Source organism: Carcharodon carcharias, chromosome 25 (assembly GCF_017639515.1).
Source record: "Carcharodon carcharias isolate sCarCar2 chromosome 25, sCarCar2.pri, whole genome shotgun sequence".
Classification (NCBI taxonomy): Eukaryota; Metazoa; Chordata; class Chondrichthyes; order Lamniformes; family Lamnidae; genus Carcharodon; species Carcharodon carcharias.
This window is the reverse complement of record NC_054491.1, coordinates 14,719,915-14,740,077: the sequence shown is the minus strand read 5'-3', so window position 1 is coordinate 14,740,077 and position 20,163 is coordinate 14,719,915. Positions and strand designations below refer to the sequence as shown.

At 45.5% G+C, this 20,163-nt stretch overlaps 1 protein-coding gene across 5 annotated transcripts in view; it reads right to left on the bottom strand.

The window, feature by feature from the left end:
- pcsk7 (proprotein convertase subtilisin/kexin type 7) overlaps positions 1-20,163 on the bottom strand; it is a 237,485-nt gene that overhangs the window by 197,175 nt on the left and 20,147 nt on the right. The window contains exons 1-4 of one of the 5 annotated variants that reach the window (XM_041174193.1): positions 19,644-19,724; positions 18,396-18,502; positions 6,473-7,053; positions 1,825-1,959 (exon numbers count right to left, since the gene is read on the bottom strand). In XM_041174193.1, the coding sequence (XP_041030127.1) occupies positions 1,825-1,959; positions 6,473-7,039 (702 nt within the window). In that variant the 5' untranslated portion in view covers positions 7,040-7,053; positions 18,396-18,502; positions 19,644-19,724. Of the gene's footprint in view, positions 1-1,824; positions 1,960-6,472; positions 7,054-7,679; positions 7,738-10,076; positions 10,263-18,395; positions 18,503-19,643; positions 19,725-20,163 lie in introns of those variants that run through there. The other 4 variants (XM_041174191.1, XM_041174195.1, XM_041174196.1 and 1 more) reach the window with 4 other exon arrangements.

Below are 20,163 nucleotides of genomic sequence, written 5' to 3'. Positions count from 1 at the left end.
ATCACCAAAACCAGATTCACCCCTTCACTCAGTTGCTAGATGTGGCTCCTTGGCGAGTATAAATTGAGGAAGTGGTGGAGTGTTTTGTAAGCGCGTGCTCTTTCCTTCGCTTTGCACTCTTCAAAAGGTGGGGCAAAACCCAAATGCTTCCGTCTTACTTTAGAATGAGGTCCTGTCGGCCCTCACAAGTAGACAGTATAGACCCTGCAATACTACTTCGAGGAAGAGAAGGGAGAGTTCTCCCCAGCGTCCTGGTGCAACATTCATCCCTCAAACAACACCACGAAAGCAGACTTGTGGGGTCTTGCTGTGTGAAAATTGGGTGCCAAGATTCCTAATTACAACAGTGACGGCATTCAACAGTATTTCATCAGCTGTGAAGCACTTTGGGACGTTCCAAGGTTGAGAAGGAAATTATACAAATCAAAGTCTCTTTTCTGCCTTCTTGCTTTAAAAAAAAAGGTTTACATAACTGAGGAAAACACACCAGAAATAACCCAATGCTTAAATTTTAAATGCTGGAAAAGATGTTCCCCCATGCCAGGCCTCTGGGTTGGTTTTATGCTGTGTAACGGTGCAATGCACACCACATCCAACTTAGAAACTACCCACCTTCCTCCTAAAATATTCAGCTTATTGGAACACATGTTTGGTCCTCTTCTCACCTCTCAAGTGAGCTTGCCTGCCTTCCAACTCGTTTTAACCTTGTGCTGTCCACACTGTGGACCTTGCACCTCACATCAATTCCATAACTTAAAACATGCACAAGATAGTGGCTGTTTGCAGAACCACTGTTGTGTCGATGTCCCGTGTTCTAGAATTCCACAACCTACGTTAATTGTATGTTCAGTGGTGAGGACAGAACGCTGTTTGAATTAGTTGAGTGTGGATGGGTTTTTATTTTAAAACACTGACAGTGTGTGCGTGGTGTATGCTGCACTGATACACCCACTTCCACAACCACACCCCCCAACCCGACCAACAACTCCACTCCTCCTCCCCCACCATGGTCTGGTTTAGTGTTCAAAAGATTGAGGAGTTTTGATCAAATACACAAGGGAAAAATTTTTTCCATGTGCTGTACATATACCCACCATGCTGTTAGGGAGGGAGTTCCAGGATTTTGACCCAGCAACAATGAAGGAACGGCGATATATTTCCAAGTCAGGGTGGTGACTGGTTTGGAGGGGAACTTCCAGGTGGTGGTGTTCCCATGTGTCTGCTGCCCTTGTCCTTCTAGGTGGCAGTAGTCATGGGTTTGGAAGGTGCTGTCGAAGGAGCCTTGGTGAGTTGCTGCAGTGCATCTTGTAGAGGGTACACACTGCTGCCAGTGTCCATCAGTGATGGAGGGAGTAGATGTTTAAGGTGGTGGATGGGGCAAATGTTTGTGGATGGGGTGCCAGTCAAGCGGGCTGCTTTGTCCTGGACGGTGTTGAGCTTCTTGAGTGCTGTTGGAGCTGCATTCATTCAGGCAAGAGAAGAATATTCCATCGCACTCCTGACTTGCACCTTGTCAATGATGGGCAAGCTTTGGGGAGTCAGGAGGGGAGTTACTCACTGCAGGATTCCTAACCTCTGACCTACTCTTGTAGCTATGGTATTTATCAGGCAAGTCCAGTTCAGTTCCTGGTGAATGGTAACCCCAAGCGTGTTGATTCACTGATGGTAATGCCATTGAATGTCAAGCGGTGATGGTTAGATTCTCTCTTGTTGGCGATGGTCATTGCCTGGACTATCAGCCCTATCAGTACATCCTCCTATCCCTTTCTCCTTCATATACCTCTCTAATTTCCCTTTAAATACATCTCTGCTACAAGTACTTACATAGTTTGCTTGTATGTCTTGTACAGTGTATTCAACACCATCATCAACGACCACCACTGTCACTCCCTCGCCCGTCACATTGCGCTCCCACACTCCTGTCACGTTAATATCCATCCCATGCTTTCTCCGATTGTGCTGCAAGAGAACGAACATCGTTAACAATGTGTAAACACTGTGAAAGCTGCCAAGTGGAAACAGCTTGGGACAAAAACCATTCCCTTATCCACATCAAACTGGCAGACAGGCAAAGGGATGGAGCTCATTCAAAAACTCCACTTGTAAAAATGAAACTGTAAAAGAAAGGCATTTTAGCAAGTGTGTCGCAGACAACCAATTGCTCAAAATCAGTAAACTCGCTTAGATTGAGGGTGTCAGTTATAGGGCACAGTTGCCTCGGGTTCAGGAGGTTGTGGATTCAAGTCCCCACTCCGGGGGCTTGACACAAAACTGAGGTTGACACTCCAGTGCAGCACTGAGGGATTGTTGCACTGGCAGAGGTGCCGTCTTTCGGGTGGGGTGTTAAACTGAAGCCCCGTCTGCCCTCTCAGGTGGGTGTAAAGGATCTCATGCTGCTATTTTGAAGAGAGGTGGAGTGCTCCCCATCTTCCTAGCCAATATTCATCCCTCGACCAACAACAGATACTGGTCATTATAATAAAAGCAAAACACTGCGGATGCTGGGAATCTAGAACAAAAAACAAAAATACGTGGAAAAACTCAGCAGGTCTGACAGCATCTGCGGATAGGACTGTATCCCTCGCCACAGATGCTGTTAGACCTGCTGAGTTTTTCCAGGTATTTTTGTTTTTGTACTGGTCATTATAACATTGTTATTTGTGGGAGCTTGCTGTGCACAGTTCAGCTGGTTTGTTTCCTACGTTGTAACAGTACTACGTTTCAAAGCATACTTCATTGGCTGTAAAGTGCTTTGGGACACCCTTGAGACTGTGAAAGGCGCTATAGAAAAGCAAGTCTTCCTTTTTACTGAGGTCTTTGGTTCCGTCTCTGACTTGTGGATGTTGATTTCACCCGAGACGGCAGCTGGGACCAGATTTGAGTGATGGGGGGTTGGGTGGGTAGGTAGGGGGTTGGGTGGGTGGTTTGGTGGTGGGGGGGGGGGGGGCGCAATGAAGAGAAATGAGCAATCAGCAAGTATTCCTACCCTGGTCACTATATATTAACCCTTGCTGCAAGACGAACTTACAGACAGATTTGGGTTTGGGGAAGATAACCTCACAGTCAGATACGCTGCTGACACTGTGAAGGAAGGCCCTTGGGGCAAGATACCAGAGGGCTGCTGTCCCTGGTGCACTCACATCCCAGCAACCTTCAGGGGGAAGTGGTGGTGCAGTGGTAATGTCACTGGACTAGTAATCCAGAGGCCCAGGCTAATGCTCTGGGGACATGGGTTCAAATCCCACCAGGGCAGCTGATAAAGTTTAAATTCAATTAATAAAATCTGGAATTGAAAAACTAGCCTCAGTAATGGTGACCATAAAAAAAACCATAATCATAACAGTTGTAAAAACCCATCTGGTTCACTAATGTCCTTTAGGGAAGGAAATCTGCCATCCTTACCTACAAATGACTCCAGATCCACCACAACGTGGTTGACTCTTTAACTCCCCTCTGAAATGGCCAAGCAAGACACTCATCTCAGGGGCAGTTAGGGACGGGCAAGTGATGCCTACATCCCATGAAAGAATCATTTCAAAAGTCAGCTCTCTAAATACAAATTCCGAGATTCAATAGTATGCAAGCTGTAAATTTAATTTTTAAGTGCACTTTCCTAAGAGGCCACTTTACAATATTCCCATCAATAGTGCACTTTCATTTAAAGCATTGACGTAAATGGCGGATTTCTGGAGTGAGTGTTGGCATGAGGGCGCTATGTTTGCCAACAGCAAATTGGAACCGAGTGGTTGGTCTGCCAACAGACTGGGCAGCTTCCCTGAACCAAGCAGTCCCCACCTCTCTCCTGGCTGGTGACTACCTCAGTAATAGGGACCTGGTGGTTCTGACGTGTTATTAGGGCTGTGGTGGTTCTCGGACTATTTGGATAGTCCCATCAGCAAATGTTGAACAGGTTGGGGGCAGGGCAGGGTGGAGTTAGACAAGTGTCAGGAAATGCTCTGCGCTGCCAAACAGCATGCGTTTTAACTAGTTAAACTCCAGCAATAAGAATAAGCAGTTGTTGAGTTTTTCGGTGGGGGGGGTGGGGGGCAGTGGTCGGCTTCTGAAAATATCCTCAATCGCTTCCATATCAGGCAAACGAGAACCGTGCCGTGGTATTTCTCAGGAGTTTGACTCGGAGGTTCGGGTGTCTCGGACAGGCTGATACTTTCCACGTGTCAAACGTGGACCTGACTGAGCTTGCGTCTTACTGAGATGTCTGGACAAGTCTGCCACACAAACACCACCCAGGTATGACTAAATCTCACTTGCTGGAGGTAATTGGGCCTTACAATGTGACTTAGCGTTGAAGCAAGTGTACAGGATCTTAAGGGTTTGCATATTGATCAGTTCAGGGCAGCTCTGCACAAGCATTTGGAATTCCTTTCAGTCTAATGTTTAATTTTTTTTTTTGACACAGGTTCAGACACTGATCTGCAAATACCCAATCATTTAGCTCAGTAATATTCAATGTTAGGTTTTAAACCTAGGATAAGAACACAGGGGCAGACTATTCGGCCCTTCAAGCTTGCTGCACTATTCAAACAGATCATAGCTGCTCATCTATCTCGTCCCTAATTTTTTCCCCATGATCCCCATATCCCTTGATGCCATTAGTTGCCAGAAATCTATTAATCTCTGTTTTGGACATATTCAATGACTGAGCTTCCACAGCCCTCTGGGGTACAGAATTCCAAAGATTCACCACTACCCCCGAGAAGAAATTCCTCCTCATCTCACTCCTAAATGGCCTGTTCCTTATTCTGAGACTGTCTTCCCTGGTTCTAGACTCATCTGCCAGAGGAAATATCCCATCCACCTCTAGCCTGTCACGCCCTGTGAGAATTTTATAAGTTTCAATGAGATCACCTCCCATTCTTCGAAACAGGCCCAGTTTCCTCAATCTCATCTCCTAAGAGAATCCCATCAGCCCTGGGGGCGAGTTTGTTGAGCCTCTGTTGCACTCCCTCTGTAGCAAGTATGATGAGCAACATCAGCTTATTCAGGTTAGTTCAGATGGAGAAGCCTAAAGTTATTTCCACTGTATGTAACAGTATATACGATGTGTATACTATCCTGTTGGATGCACTGTGGCAAGCGCCAAGGCTTCTGCAGTAGCACCTCCCAAACTCGTGACCTCTACCATCTAGAAGGACAAGGGCAGCAGTTGCAAGGGAACACCATGACTTTGATTCGGCTGTTCCTTCACTGTTGGTGCAAATTCTGGAACTCCCTTCCTAAAAGCACACAAACATACAAAATAGGAGCAGAAGTCGGCCATTCTAAGTCTCAATGAGACTAACTCCTATTTTTCCGAAACAGGCCCAGTTTCCTCAATCTCTCATTAGAAGACAATCCCTCATTCCCAGCACTGCCTGCAGCAGTTCACCACCACCTTCTCAAAGCACTTAGGGATGGGCATTAAACGCTGGCCTATACAGCGGCACCCAGATCTCAAAAATTAATTTTTAAAAATCTGTAACAATAATAATAGTTTTTGCCTGTTCGGACTGTTTCGATTGGCCACTTTAAACAAGTGTGTGCATTCATTTGGTGAGTGGTGCTCAAGTGGGTGGAGAGAGAGAGAGCTGGGGGAATGGTGTTGGGTGGTCAAACCAGATGTTGTTGTCAAAAGAAGCACTTCCCATTGAGGGTTACTCAGGGGTAGGAGATTATGGGGGAAGGTGGTGGTAATATCACCGGACTAGTAATCCAGAGACCCAGGCCAATGCTGCAGGTTCAAATCCTACTGTGGGAACTGGCAGGATTTAAATTCACTTAATAAATACGTAATGCAAAGTTAGCCTCAGTAATGGTGACCGTGACAACTATCTTGGATTATAAAAAAACCATCTGGCTCACTAATGCCCTCTAGGGAAGGAAATCCGCTGTCCTTACCTGGCCTGGCCTACATGTGACTCCAAACCCATAGCAACGTGATTGCCTCTTAACTGCCCCTCTGAAATGGCCTAGCAAGCTTCGCAGTTCAAGGGCAATTAGAGATGGGCATCAGATGCTGGTCTTGCCAGTGACGTCCACATCCCATGCAAAAATAAAAATAAAGCTGTTGCGATTGAGATTGAGGCGCTGAAGACAATTATCTGAAGACAGTTATTTATTGGTTAAGCTACTGAGTGATAATTGGATCCCAAGCTAGTTGGTGAAGTATGAAACTAGACACTAATACTTTTCTTGGTAATAGGTTTATTTATAGAATGCAGTATTACATATGTCTGCTTCCTACCTTCTACCTCGATGTCCCAGCAGTCTCTCTTTATAAGTGCTTTAGGGACTTAATTAAACAATACCCTTCACCTCATATCTTCACAATGCAATTAATATGCCATTAACAACAAACCAGGCAGATCAAAGCTGAGGCTCACTAGTCAATGTGGCTCAGTTCCACACCAGTAAATGCATTCACTGATCAAATTATATTAGGCTTATGACCTGCAAGAGTAGAAATATCACTTACCAGATGCCACTGGAAAGGGTACTTTGGGTCGTTGAAGTGCAAGCCGCGTTTGGAGCGTTTCAACAGTTTCTGCTCGGCATGCCATCTGATGTTGTTGTGTTGGGCAAACACAGCTTCAGTGGATTTCCGAATGCTGTGAGTCTCCTCGAGGTCACGGTTGCTCCGTCTGTGCAGCGGAAGAGCAAAGAGATAGTGGCCAGCCAACTCTCCAATCTGGCCCCTGTTCTCGAGACCTGTGGCCCGGGCAAGCTCATCTGCAAGTTCACCCAGTGACGGTGCGTCATGGCCGTTTGGTCCATCGGCAGGTGTTAAGTGCACAGCCCATGTTAAGGTTCCCCCTTCTGTGTCTGACACCCCATTCCTGCCCACATTAGCGTCATTAGTTTGTGTCCTCAGATTGTCAGCTTCAGGACTCAATGCTAAAGTCCCAATCTGCAAGGCCTTGGCAAATCCATTCCTTGTAACTACCGGTAACCAAATGGTTACTATCGAAAGGCACAAACAGGTTGGCAATAGGGTCCCCATCATGACTCTCCATGGTGACAACTTCCACTTCAGATTCTGCATCAGATCTGATCACTCTAATAGAGAAAAATCACAGTAAATAACATGAATGAAAATCTTATGTAAAAGATCAGTGACCATTGTTGTCACGAAGCCTACAGCGTTTATTGGTATTGGTATATCGGACCAAAGTGTTTTCAAGTTTTGAGAAACAATTAACCAGTCGTCTCAAATTTCTCTTGGCTGTGCCATCACCAGTACAGTTTAGTTTAGTCCAGTCACATGATTCTTGTCTGCATCATAAATATTGTGGGCTGCAGATCCATTTAAGGTAATGGAGCATAAATTCTAGGCCGACATTCCTATCCATCTGTTCTCATTTAGCCTGGCTTGGAACTATGTTGACGTTCCTTCACTAGTTAAGGCAGCAGCTCAACACCATCTTCTCAAGGGAAATTAGGGATGGCCAACAAATGCTGGCCTTGCCTGTGACACAGACATCCCGAGAACAATATTAAAGAAAAGTTATAACAAGAGAAATCACCCGAAATGGCTTCTCTTCCCATTCCTGCACTCTTACTCCTACAGTCCCCCAAACTCTATCCTTGGCCCCCTCCTATTACTCATCTATGTGCTGCCCCACCATGACATCAACTGAAAACATGCCAGGTTCCACATGTACACTGACAAAACTCAGCTCCACCTCATCACCATCTCTTTCGATCTGTCTACCGACTCAGATTTCTCACGCTGCTGGTCCGACATCCAGGCCAACTAAACGTTGGGAAAACTGAAGCAATTTTCTTTGGTCCCCACCACAAGTTCCATTCCCGAGTCACCAGCTGCATTCCACTCTCTGATCACTCTTCGAGGTTGACTGTTTGCAATCTTGGCATCCTATCTGGCCCAGAGATGAGCTTCCAACCAAATATCCACTCCACCACTAAGACTGCCAACATCCATCTTGCTAATGTAGCCCAACTTCACCCCTGCCTCATCTCGGCAGTTTCTGAAACCCTCTTCCAAGGCTTTGTTACTTCTAGACTTGACTATTCCAATGCTTTCCTGACCAGTCTCCCATCTTCCACCCTCCATAAATTTGAACAAGTACCCTACCTCATGACAAGTCTGGATCACTGATCATCCTGATGCCCAAAGAGCAATACTGCTCCTAGTCTGGCAATACCCTGAATTTAAAGTTCACATCCTTGCCCTCAAATACCTTCCTGGTCTTGCCCCTCCCTATTTCTGTAACTTCTTCCAGCCCTACAACCCTCCAAGATCTCCGCGCTCTTCCAAATCTGGCCTGTTGTGCATGCCCAATTTTAATCACCCCACAACTGGCGGCCGTGCCTTCAGCCGTCAAAGCCCTAAGCTCTGGACATCCCTCCCTAAACCACTTCTCCATCCTGCCCTCCTCCTTCAAGGCACTCCTTAAAACCAGCCACTCTGACCAAACTTACGATCACCTGTCCTCCTTTTGTGGCCCAGTATCAAATGCTGTTTGGTAACTAACGCTCCTGTGAAGCAGCACACTGGGACGGTTTACCACCTTGAAAGGCGCTATATAAATGCTGATTGTTGTTGCTGTTTACACTGGGAGTACAATACTGGCAGAGTACCACGCTGTTGAAGGTGCAGGAGATGTTAAAGCGAGGGTCCATGTTCTCCCTCAGGAGGCACCATCAAAATGGAGCTTTCCCAGTGCCAACATTTAGTCAATCACCACAGATAGATTCACCAGTCCTTTAGCACAGTTGTGGTTAGCATGACTGCTTTCAAAACTAATTCACTGGCTGCGAGGACATCAGAAGGGCCACAAAAACACTATCTTTTTTCCTTGACATCACCTGAGTGACACCAATCAGTTGGGCACAGCCCTACTATGGAACAACAGTCTAATTATACCCTGGGTATTTTTACAGGTTACAGGGGCACAGTACGAAAATTACACACACATTCCATTACACTTCACAAAGAAATCAGAACCACCTCCTGCCCAAATCGGAAAAGAATTGGTGGATTGTTTAACAAGAAATCTGATTCGATATTAATGCCTGAACGTTGGGCAAGGATGAGAACCCAGGGAACTTATGTTCCCGGTCAGTGACTTTCAGCACAACTGATGGGAAGGTCAGCAAGCTGAAATCTTAGCTCAGCGTATCCCTCTCCACAGACGCTGTCAGGCCTGCTGAGTATTTCCAACATTTTCTGTTCGTATTTCCACTTTCCAGTGTTTTACTTCTGTACCGTGAAAGTTATTCTCTTAATTGCATCTACTTTTAAAAAAAGTGTGAAATCAAGCTCTTTTCTTTTCTCTGCTCAGTTCTCCAACTTGTAGAAATTTATGGCACAGGAGGCAGCCATTCAGCTCATCATGTTCACACTGCCTGACAAGTGGCCATCCAGCCTAATCCCATTTTCCAGCTCTTGTCTGCAAGCCTGGTTAGTTATGAGACTTCACGCGCTTATCTACTCAATAAGTACTTCCTAAACATTGAGGTCCTCTGCCTCTACCACCCTTTGAGGCAGTGAGTTCCAGATCCCCACCAATTACCCTCAACTCCCAAACCTACCTTTTACTCCAAGCCCCTGGTTAAGGACCCTTCAACCAATGGGACTAGGTTCTTCCTTTCCACTTTATCTACACCCCTCATAATTTTATACAACTCAATTAGGCCTCCTCTGTTCTAGAGAAAACAACCTCAGCCTATGTAATTTTGCCTCATAATTAAAATATCCCAGTCCGGGGAACATCCTTGTAAATCTCCTCTGTACTATCTCCAGCGTAGTCACATCTTTTCTATAGTACAGTGATCAGGGCTCCATGTAGAACAGTCACTGCCTCCTGTATCTGAACTCCAAAGAACCTTCACCTCAGCCCCTATTTAAAAAACAACTAAAGAGGCCTGTGTAAGGTTGACGTTGGGAGGACTCATGTCTGGACTGCTTCCCCCCCCTCCGTGAAAAGGTGGCTTGTGCCCTGTGCCCCACCTCTTCACGGAACCAAGATTCCACCGTGGCCACGCCAAACTCCACAGCTGCTGCCACGTTACTGCCACACTTCACATGCCCATAATTTTATCAGAGGTCAACTCACCTCCGAACAAATTCGACGGAAGCAGCCAGGGCAGGCTTGATCCTCACTCAAATCAGTTCGAGTTGCACTATGAATTCACTACGCTGCAAAACTTGATGATATCAGCCACCGATGAAACAGGAAACACATTCATTCGCTGACTGCTGACAACCTTTAATGGCCATTCTTTGTAATCAAAACCACTTAAGGGAGTTTTTTGCTGTCAATCACGCGTTCATCACCTGGCTTGAAGAACCAAAAAAATCTGTCATTCTCAGGACCAGAAGCGAGAAATAAAAATCTCCCGGCTACAGAAGCTGAGGTTAAAAAGTGCATTAAGACTTACTGAGCTGTCACTTAAAGCATGGTCTCTGTCCAACTTGTGCTGTTCATTTAATTTGGCACCCCATCCACCACTTTAAACAGTCACGCCCTCCACCACTGCACAGTGGGAGCACGGTGTACATTTTTAAAAATTCATTCATGGGATGTGGGCTTCGCTGGCTGGGCCAGCATTTGGTGCCCATCCCTAGTTGCCCTTGAGAAGGTGGTGGTGAGCTGCCTTCTTGAACCGCCGCAGTCCATGTGGTGTAGGCACACCCACAGTGCTGTTAGAGAGGGAATTCCAGGATTTTGATCCAGCAAAAAATTGAAGGAACAGCGATATATTTCCAAGTCACAAAGGTGAGTGGCTAGAAGGGGAACTTCCAGGTGGCGGTGTTCCCATGTATCTGCTGCCCTTGTCCTTCTAGATATAGTGGTCGTGCATTTTGAAGGTGCAGTCTAAGGAGCCTTGGTGAGTTCCTGCAGTGCATCTTGTAGATGATACACACTGCTGCTACTGTGTGTCGGTGGTGGAGGGAGTGAATATTTGTGGATTTGGTGCCAATCAAGCAGGCTGCTTTGTCCTGGATGGTGTCAAGCTTCTTCAGTGTTGTGGGAGCTGCACTCATCCAGGCAAGTGGGGAGTATTCCATCACACTCCAGACTTGTGCCTTGTAAATGGTGGAGAGGCTTTGGGGAGTCAGGAGGTATGTTACTCGTTACAGGATTCCTAGCCTCTGACCTGCTCTTGTAGCTACCGTATTTATATGGCTAGTCCAGTTCATTTTCTGGTCAATGCTAACCTCCAGGATGTTCAGCAATGGTAATGCCATGGAATGGCAAGGTGCGATGATTAGAATCTCTCTTGTTGGAGATGGTCATTGCCTGGCATTTGTGTGGCACAAATGTTACTTGCCACTTGTCAGCCCAAGCATGGATATTGACCAGTCTTGCTGCATTTGGACATGGACTGCAGCAACTCGCCAAGTGTTCTCCAGCAGTGTCATCCAATCAGTAACTTTCACCACCTAGGAGAAGCAGTCACATGGGAGCACCACCATCTGCAACTTCTCCTCCAAGTCACACACCATCCTGACTTGGAAATATATTAGTGTTCATTCATCGTCACTGGGACAGAATCCTGGAACTCCCTCCCAAACATCATTATATAGGTACACAGTACCTACACCACATAAACTTCAGTGGTTCTAGGCGGTGACTAGCCACCATCTTCTCAAGAGTAACTAGTGATGACAAATAAATGCTGGCCTTGCCAGCAAGGCCCACGTCCCATGATGAATAAGGAATAATGCAGTTTGACGACCGAGTTTGATTGGAAGTGGGTTGTGGGGAGCCCTGTATCGCACACAAAAACAGAATTACCTGGAAAAACTCAGCGGGTCTGGCAGCATCGGCGGAGAAGAAAAGAGTTGACGTTTCGAGTCCTCATGACCCTTCGACAGAACTTGAGTTCAAGTCCAAGAAAGAGTTCAAATATAAGCTGGTTTAAGGTGTGTGTGTGGGGGGGGTGGCGTTTTAGATTTCTAGCATCCGCAGTTTTTTTGTTTTTATCCCTGTATCACACACCACTGACAGCAGGTTTTTATCAGGATCTTTGGTGCGAGCTCAGTCTCACCCACGCTAGCAGGGTGAGGAATTTACAGAGTAATGGGGTAATGGTAATGTTAATGTTACTGATGATGTAAGCATGACATCAAAAAGGTGACCAAGAGGCTCTAAAGAGCAAGATGCAGAACAGTCTGTGTCCTGAAAACCATGTGCTTGCCCGGAAGTCTTTATAAACAGTTCTTAATAAATAGTTTCAAGAAAAACTGCATCTCCAGTCAATCATAGAACAATCAAGATATGGTAAGACAACATGAGATGGTGACAGATCGAAGCAGGGCAGCAGTTAAACCTCTTCAAAACAGAACTGAGCTCATGTCAGGGAGTTCCCCTCATAAAGAGAATTCGTTCCATTTACTGGAAAGTGCAGTACATTATCAACAGATCAGCCTGGTCATGTGTCCTGTTGAGAAAAAGATAGTCGGGGTATCTCAAACCCTACAGCACAGAAACAGGCCCATTTGCCTCGACTGGTCTATGTCTCTTTGTTAATGTTTCAATCCGATCACAGCTAAACATGCACTTCATTGTAAGTGAGAGCAGCTGTTACTAATTGGGGAAAGGTTAGGGTATTATTCTTAAGCATATATAAGAACTGACTTCCACTGTGCGGTGGAAGAAAAAAGGAGTTTGTGCCTGTCTGCTCAGGGTTATGTGACTAAACCTGTGTTAAGGAAAACAAAAATAAAAGTACCTGGAAAAACTCAGCAGGTCTGACAGCATCTGCGGAAAGGAAATACTGCATTTCACTTGCACTTCCCTCAATTTAGTCTACTGCATTTGCTGCTCCCAATGCGGTTTCCTCTACATTGGAGAGACCAAACACAGACTGTGTGACGGCTTTGCAGAACACCTTCAGTCTGTCCGCAAGCATGACCCAGACCTCCCTGTCACTTGCCATTTCAACACTCCACCCTGCTCTCATGCCCACATGTCCGTCCTTGGCTTGCTGCATTGTTCCAGTGAAGCTCAACGCAAACTGGAGGAACAGCACCTCATCTTCCGACTAGGCACTTTACAGCCTTCCGGACTGAATATTGAGGTCAACAATTTTAGATCATGAACTCTCTCCTCCATCCCCACCCCCTTTCTGATCCCCCTTTTTTTCCCAATAATTTATATAGATTTTTCTTTTCCCACCTATTTCCATTATTTTTAAATGTATTTCCATCCATTGTTTTATCTCTACCTTTTAGCCTATTTCGATCCCTTCCCCCTACCCCACCCCCACTAGGGCTATCTGTACCTTGCTTGTCCTGCTTTCTACCCTTAATGTCACCTATTAGCACATTCCTTAGATAATATCACTACCTTCAACACCTTTGTCCTTTTGTCTATGACATCTTTTGGCAACCTCCACCTATCACTGGCCCTCTATCCAGCTCTACCTGTCCCACCCACCCCTTACACCAGCTTATATTTCACCTCTTTTCCATTTTTCCTTAGTTCTGTTGAAGAGTCATCCGGACTCGAAATGTTAACTGTGTTCCTCTCCGCAGATGCTGTCAGGCCTGATGAGTTTTTCCAGGTATTTTTATTTTTGTTTTGGATTTCCAGCATCCGCAGTTTTTTGCTTTTATCTATGTTAAGGAAAGACTGGTTCCAGTTTCCTCCTTTGCTCAGTGAATGACCAGCGAATTATAACACTATTTACACTCCATTCAAGCCTCTATACACCCAACGTCATCTAACCCTATCAACACAGTCGTCTATTCCTTTTTTCCTTGTGTGTTCATCTAACTTCCCTCAAATTCAACTATGCCAGTCTCCTTAGCTGCTCCCTGTGGTAGCAAGTTCCATATTCTACCCGCTCTCTGGGTAAAGTTGTTGCTTCTGAATGCCCTTTCAGGTTTATTAGTGATGATCTTTTATGTGTTTAATCACCATGCTCCAGGCGTGACAAGTGTGGAGCAGGCTTGATGGACAAACTGTCAGTTCCTGCCCGTGATTTATGCACACTTGTACCAGCAGGAAGAGTAAGTGTGGAAAAATACTGTCTCTCTCTCCCCCAAGAGCAGCAATTTTGAGCTTACTTTTGGATAAGCCTGAAAGGTGCTTGCCAAAATAGTTTGTTCTTGAATAAGGGTTTGTATCAGTAGGAGTAATGACCTGCAGAGCATCAAACCTTGAACCTTTTAGACAAAGATGTTTTCTTTTAAAAATGCAGCTATATAACAGAGTCTAAAGAGCACATTTCAGGCTGAAGCGACAGAGTGACTGGGAGTTGAAAAGTTCATCCCTATCTATATGGGGGGGAAAGTTCACGCTTCGAGGAGAATTGTACATTTAACATTGGATCAGTAAATTCTTACAATAGGAAACAGCTTGTAAAATTGGAATGCTGCGCTCGAGTAGAACTGAGCTCAAAACTAGCAGACGTTATGCTCAGTGCCAGGATCAGGAACCCTGGCTGATTTTCCAACCACACCCCCCTCCCCTCCCTCCTGCCCCCACTTTCCCCTCCGCCCCTCCTCCCCCAACCACTGCCCCTCCTCCCCCCTTCCCCCACCACCGCCCCTCCTCCCCCCTTCCCCCACCGTCCCTTCTCCCCACTGCCACTCCTCACCCCTCCATCTCCTCCCACTTCCACCACGCCCCTCTCCACCACACCTCCTCCCCCCTCCCCTTCTCCCCCACTGCCCCCACCGCCCCCCTCCCCCCTCTCCGCGAGCACCCCTCCTCCCCCCCTCCCAGCACCACCCCTTCTCCCACCCTGCCCCTCCTTCCCCCACCAGCCTCGCCTCCCCCCGCCCCTCCTACCCCACTTGCCCCACTGTCTCCCTCTCCATCACCACCCCTCCTCCCCCCTCCACCACCCAGTTCTCCGCCACCACACCTCCTTCCCCCTCTCCGCCACCAGCCCTTCTCCCCCCCTCCCAGCACCATCCCTTCTCCCACCCTGCCCCTCCTACCCCCTTGCCCCACCACTGCCCCTCCTCCCCCTGCCCCTCCTCCCCCCTTGCCCCACCGTCCCTTCTCCCCATTGCCCCTCCTACCCCCCTCTCCCCCCACCGCCCCTCCTCAGCCCCCCTCTCCCCCACCACCCTGAGCCCCAGAGATATCGAGACCAGCCAACACTGCTGCAGCAGCAGCTGAGATCAACAATCTCATCAGAGTTTGAGAGCTTCCGATTCTGTAGCTCAGTTCACCAGATGGTGGCTTTCACCAATGATCTTGGTGCCATGGGAACTCTGTTCGAGCACATAATCTAGACTGATGCGTCAGTGCAATACTGAAGGAGGGCTGCATTATCAGAAATGCTGCCATTTGGGTGAAGCATTAAACGGAGAGATGATTTGTTTGCTTCAGCAGTTGAAGTGAACATTAAGAGGTTCTATTTGGGAAATAGCAGAGTTCTAGTGGTGGATGGCTCATCAATCCATCCTCCATCAACAACTTCAAAACAGGTTCACTGGTGGTCATTCGTTTCATTGTTGTTTGTCGAACACTATTGTGCACAAAGTAGATGCAATATTCTCCTATATAGCAGCAACTGCACCTCATAGTAACACAATGTATTGTGAAGTGATTTGGACATGGTTATCTGTGCATTTAAAGGAGGAAAAAGGTTGAAGCAGCAACCATGAGTTAAATCTTAAACCACGTTTAACCATATCATCAAGAATGCATGAGTTACCTGCACACCAGGACAAGTGGCTGTCAGCAGCAATGGCACGAGGAAATATATTTAACTAGGTGTGAAAAATAGCATAGATCTGACAGATCTGTTCAGCAGTGAGTACAAGAGCCTCTCACCAGTTTGCAGAGCATGCATGTATAAGGTGCAGAGCGTGCATGTATAAGGTGCAGAGCGTGCATGTATAAGGTGCAGAGCGTGCATGTATAAGGTGCAGAGAGGCACTTGATCTGTTTCCTAAATGGCCCACAGTGAGTACACTTCAAAAGTACTTTGTTGGCTGTAAAGTGGTTTGAGACCTCCGGTGATCGTGAAAAGTTCTGTATAAATGCAAGTCTTTCCTCCTCTATAACTTGGCTTCACGTGGAGCCTGTGCATTTAACACAGAGGTAGAGCTAGAATCCAAAGGCTCATGTTACATACACCATGAGGAAGTTTCAATCTCTCATTCACAGTCCATTTTTCTTTCTCTTTACTCACGTTTACATCATCAATGGAAAAAAAAAACGATCCTCCTAAACCTTCCACTTACCACCACATTTCTCTTCCATCACTCCTTTCTAAAGATACGCTAATGGCAGTTAACTCTCAAATCACCTGTTACCTTCGGAAGTTCTGGGTTAATCGGATGATTGCCAGTAATGTTTTTGCCACGATCACCGACGATCTTGATACATTGGGAAATTTGCTCTTGAACATGTTGCAAATCATTGGTCATTGCTTTGGACACTTTAATTGATGGTGCCTGGCACAATCCACATTCTAAACACAATGTTCAAAGCTTATAGTTTTCTCTCAAGTAATTCATTTGTACTGTATTAGATGTCTCATCAACTGGCTCTTGTATAAGTCAGGGATTTACAAGTACTTATAAGGCATAAGTGGCATCTATCTGTCTCAAGAGATGATGGACTGCACCTGGGATCTGTGTCCCTTCTGGATTGTTATGGCTGTAGAGTCTGATTAGTTACTGGCAATCCCTTACACAACATCAGCCAAAGTCAACTGATGTTTTTTTTTCCCTTCTGGTGGGCTCTTTTTCCCACTATCTGGTCATTTCTTTTGTCGTCTGCTTTTTCCATGCCCTCCCTGACTGCTTGTCTCTAGGCACTCTGGATGACTCACCAACTGGCAATTCATGGATTTACAAGTATTTACAGCACCAGGATCAGCCCATTTGGCCCAACAGGTCTGTGCAGTATTTATCCTCCACACAAATATGCTCCAACTTGGATAACCACCCTATTCCTCCTATTAAGGAAGTCAGGGATTTACCATTCAACCGTACCTATGCTTTAGCTGGTGTTTCTGCTTAACATTCATCAATTTTCTAAAATCCACACACTCATTCCCTCACAATCACAAACCTGTGTGTTGGAGAGATCAGTATGTCACGGCTCATCTATATCCTTCAATGAGACAATGAGAAATCTTGATTTTTTTTTTTAAAAAACCATTGGAAATTACTGATGGCCGTGTTAGCCAATTAGATTTTAGCAGTAGCTCAGTGAGAGCAGTGTTGTCTAAAGCGCAAGGTTCCCATTTGAAATCCTATTCCACAGACTTGAGCATTAAACTTAAACTGGCATTCCAGTTTAACTGCAGCACCGAGGGACAGCTGCACTGTCGGAGGTGCCGTCTTTCGGATTAAACATTAAACCGAGGCCCTGTCTGCCTGCTCGGGTGGATGTAAAAGATCGCATGGCGTTACTTTGAAGAAGAGCAGAGAAGTCATTCCCGCGTTCTGGCCAATATTTATCCCTCAACCAGCATCACTAAAACAGATTATGAGGCCATGATTGTATTGGGATTTGTGGGAGTTTGCAGTGTTCACAATGGCCAATGTGTTTCTTACTTTGCAACAGTAACTACGCTTCAAAAAGTACTTTATAGGCTTTTACCATTTTTGTACGAACATCCTGCATGCTATTTCAGCACAGAAATTATTTTAAAATAAGACCAAGGGATGTCATATGAACACACTACATTGCTATCAATGTTTAGACTACAGTTTCTTCATGTTTCTCAAGTCTAGAAACAGCTATCACCTCTTACCTTCAACAACTATCACACTTTCAAAATACCATGAATACTAATTGACAAATTCCTGTAAATATGATGCTTAAAATACATGGCTGTGAGATTCAAAACAAGAAAAATCTTTGACTCATCACACTCACTTTCCATATGTTGGACTGTTTAAACAATTGTTACCAGGGTCAGTGCCCTGCCTCATGTACCTCTCTTGCTCTTCCTCAACTCAAAATTCATTTCAATCTCTTAAAGAAACACTTTCCTCCCAATGACAACACAGTGGAACTCACGACCTTCCTCATTATTTACTTCCTCCCCAGCTCTTTGGATTTTTAATGATCCACGTTTGCTATTGCCTAATTATACTACCTGGTTCATCGCTTTCTGTTTTGTTCTTTGATAATGTCATATACAATCAATCACCTGGGTTTCGCAATGAATGAAAATAGCTCTTGCTAATCATGTTTTACAAGTATACTTGATAACTTAGGTTTCTAAATCTCCTGAGAATTGGGTTAGAAATCTGTCTCCCCCACCCCTACAAAAAAATACAAGAAATTTAAAAATGTACATATTAATGCAGAGAAAGCACCAAATAAGCCAGAATTACCACAATTACACATTCCAAACCACTTCCTCCATGGCCATATCATTCCAAACTCTACTCCATTCTATCTTCCGACTTCAAATCTCTTGCACCGGAGTACTGTCCAACTTACCTGTCACCTCCATTCTCTGTTCTGTTCAGGGTCCAGTTCTTCCTAATCTCAATTCACCCTGATCTCCACTGCCAGCAACAATGAGGTTTGGCACTGAGCCTTCGAACCTTCAGAGCAAAAATGAATGGGGAAATGGGAAAGTTAAGAAATGATAACATAAAAGTAAAATGACAGAAAGGGACATGAAAAGCAACTACAAAAGGACAAAGAAAGAAAATAGTGAACAAGTTAAGAGAATGGAAAAGAGGGGGAGAGGGGAAAATAAACAGAATGTTGGAAGCAACTCAGTGCAAGAAAAGCACAGACAACATATTTTAGTGAATAATCAGTAATTTTAAAACAGAACAAAGATGATGTGTGAAACCAGGCTCTTGCCACAGCTTCTGCTGTGAGTCTGATCTTTGGCAGAGTGTACTAAAAAGAATATTCTCCTAAGTAAACAGCACAATTTGAACTTTAGGTGATGGGAATTGAATTTAATGCATTCAATTAATGCTATTCTCTGGTCACATGCAGCAAAGGACGACTCAGTAGTTCCTTACATCATAAGGTCAGAAGTGGGGATGTTCGCTGATGACTGCACAATGTTCAGCACCATTTGCAACTCCGCAGATACTGAAGCAGTCCATGTCCAAATGCAGCAAGACCTGGACAATATCCAGGTGTGGGCTGATAAGTGGCAAGTAATATTCGTGTCATACAAGTGCCAGGCAATGACCATCCCCAACAAGAGAGAATCTAACCATTGCCCCTTGACATTCAATGGCATTGCCATCTCTAAATCTCATACTATCAACACGCTGGGGGAGAGTGAGGGGTTATCATTGACCAGAACTAAACTGGACTAGCCACATACATACTGTGGCTACGAGAACGGGTCGGAGGCTAGGAGTCCTGCAGCGCATAACTCATCTTCCGACTCCTTAAGGCGTGTCCACAATCTAGAAGGCATAAGTCTGATGAGTGTGATGGAATACTCTCCACTTGCCTGGATGAGTGCAGCTCCCACAACACTCAAGAAGCTTGGCATCATCCAGGACAAAACAGCCCACTTGATTGGCACCCAATCCACAAATATTCACTCCCTCCATTACTGACACATAGGGGCAGCAGTGTGTACAAAATGCACTGCAGGAACTCACCAAGCATCCTTAGACAGCGCCTTCCAAACCCATGACCACTATCACCTAGAAGGACAAGGGAACATGGGAACACCACTATCTGCAAATTCCCCTCCAAGCTACTCACCATCATGACTTAGAAATATATAGCCGCTCCTTCACTGTTGCTGGGTCAAATCCTAGAACGCCTTCCCTAACAGCACTAGGCATGTACCTACATCACATGGTCTGCAGTGGTTCACGAAGGCAGCTCACCACCGCCTTCTCAGGGGCAACAAATGTTGGCCCAGCCGGCGACACCTACATCCCATGAATGAGTTAAAACAAAGTTAGTTCCAATTTGTTCCAGTCACAAACACTAAAGGTAGAAGCTTGCCAATCTATAAAACCAGAAAGAAACACGTCAGTGTTTCAACAACATGTCATACTGAGTGATGTTGATAAACCATTCCACACATGCTCACTCTCTCCTATCATTGCACTGCTTATCGTTTCCAACAGCCTATAGGTTGCCTTGTACTTATTTCATGGTCTGTTTCTCTTCTCTTCTCAGAATGGTTACTTTGCAAACTGTGCACAGCACTTCTGAGTGCCTTGTAATTATTGCACTGAACCATTTTCCTATTGAATAGGGTAGGACAATTGAA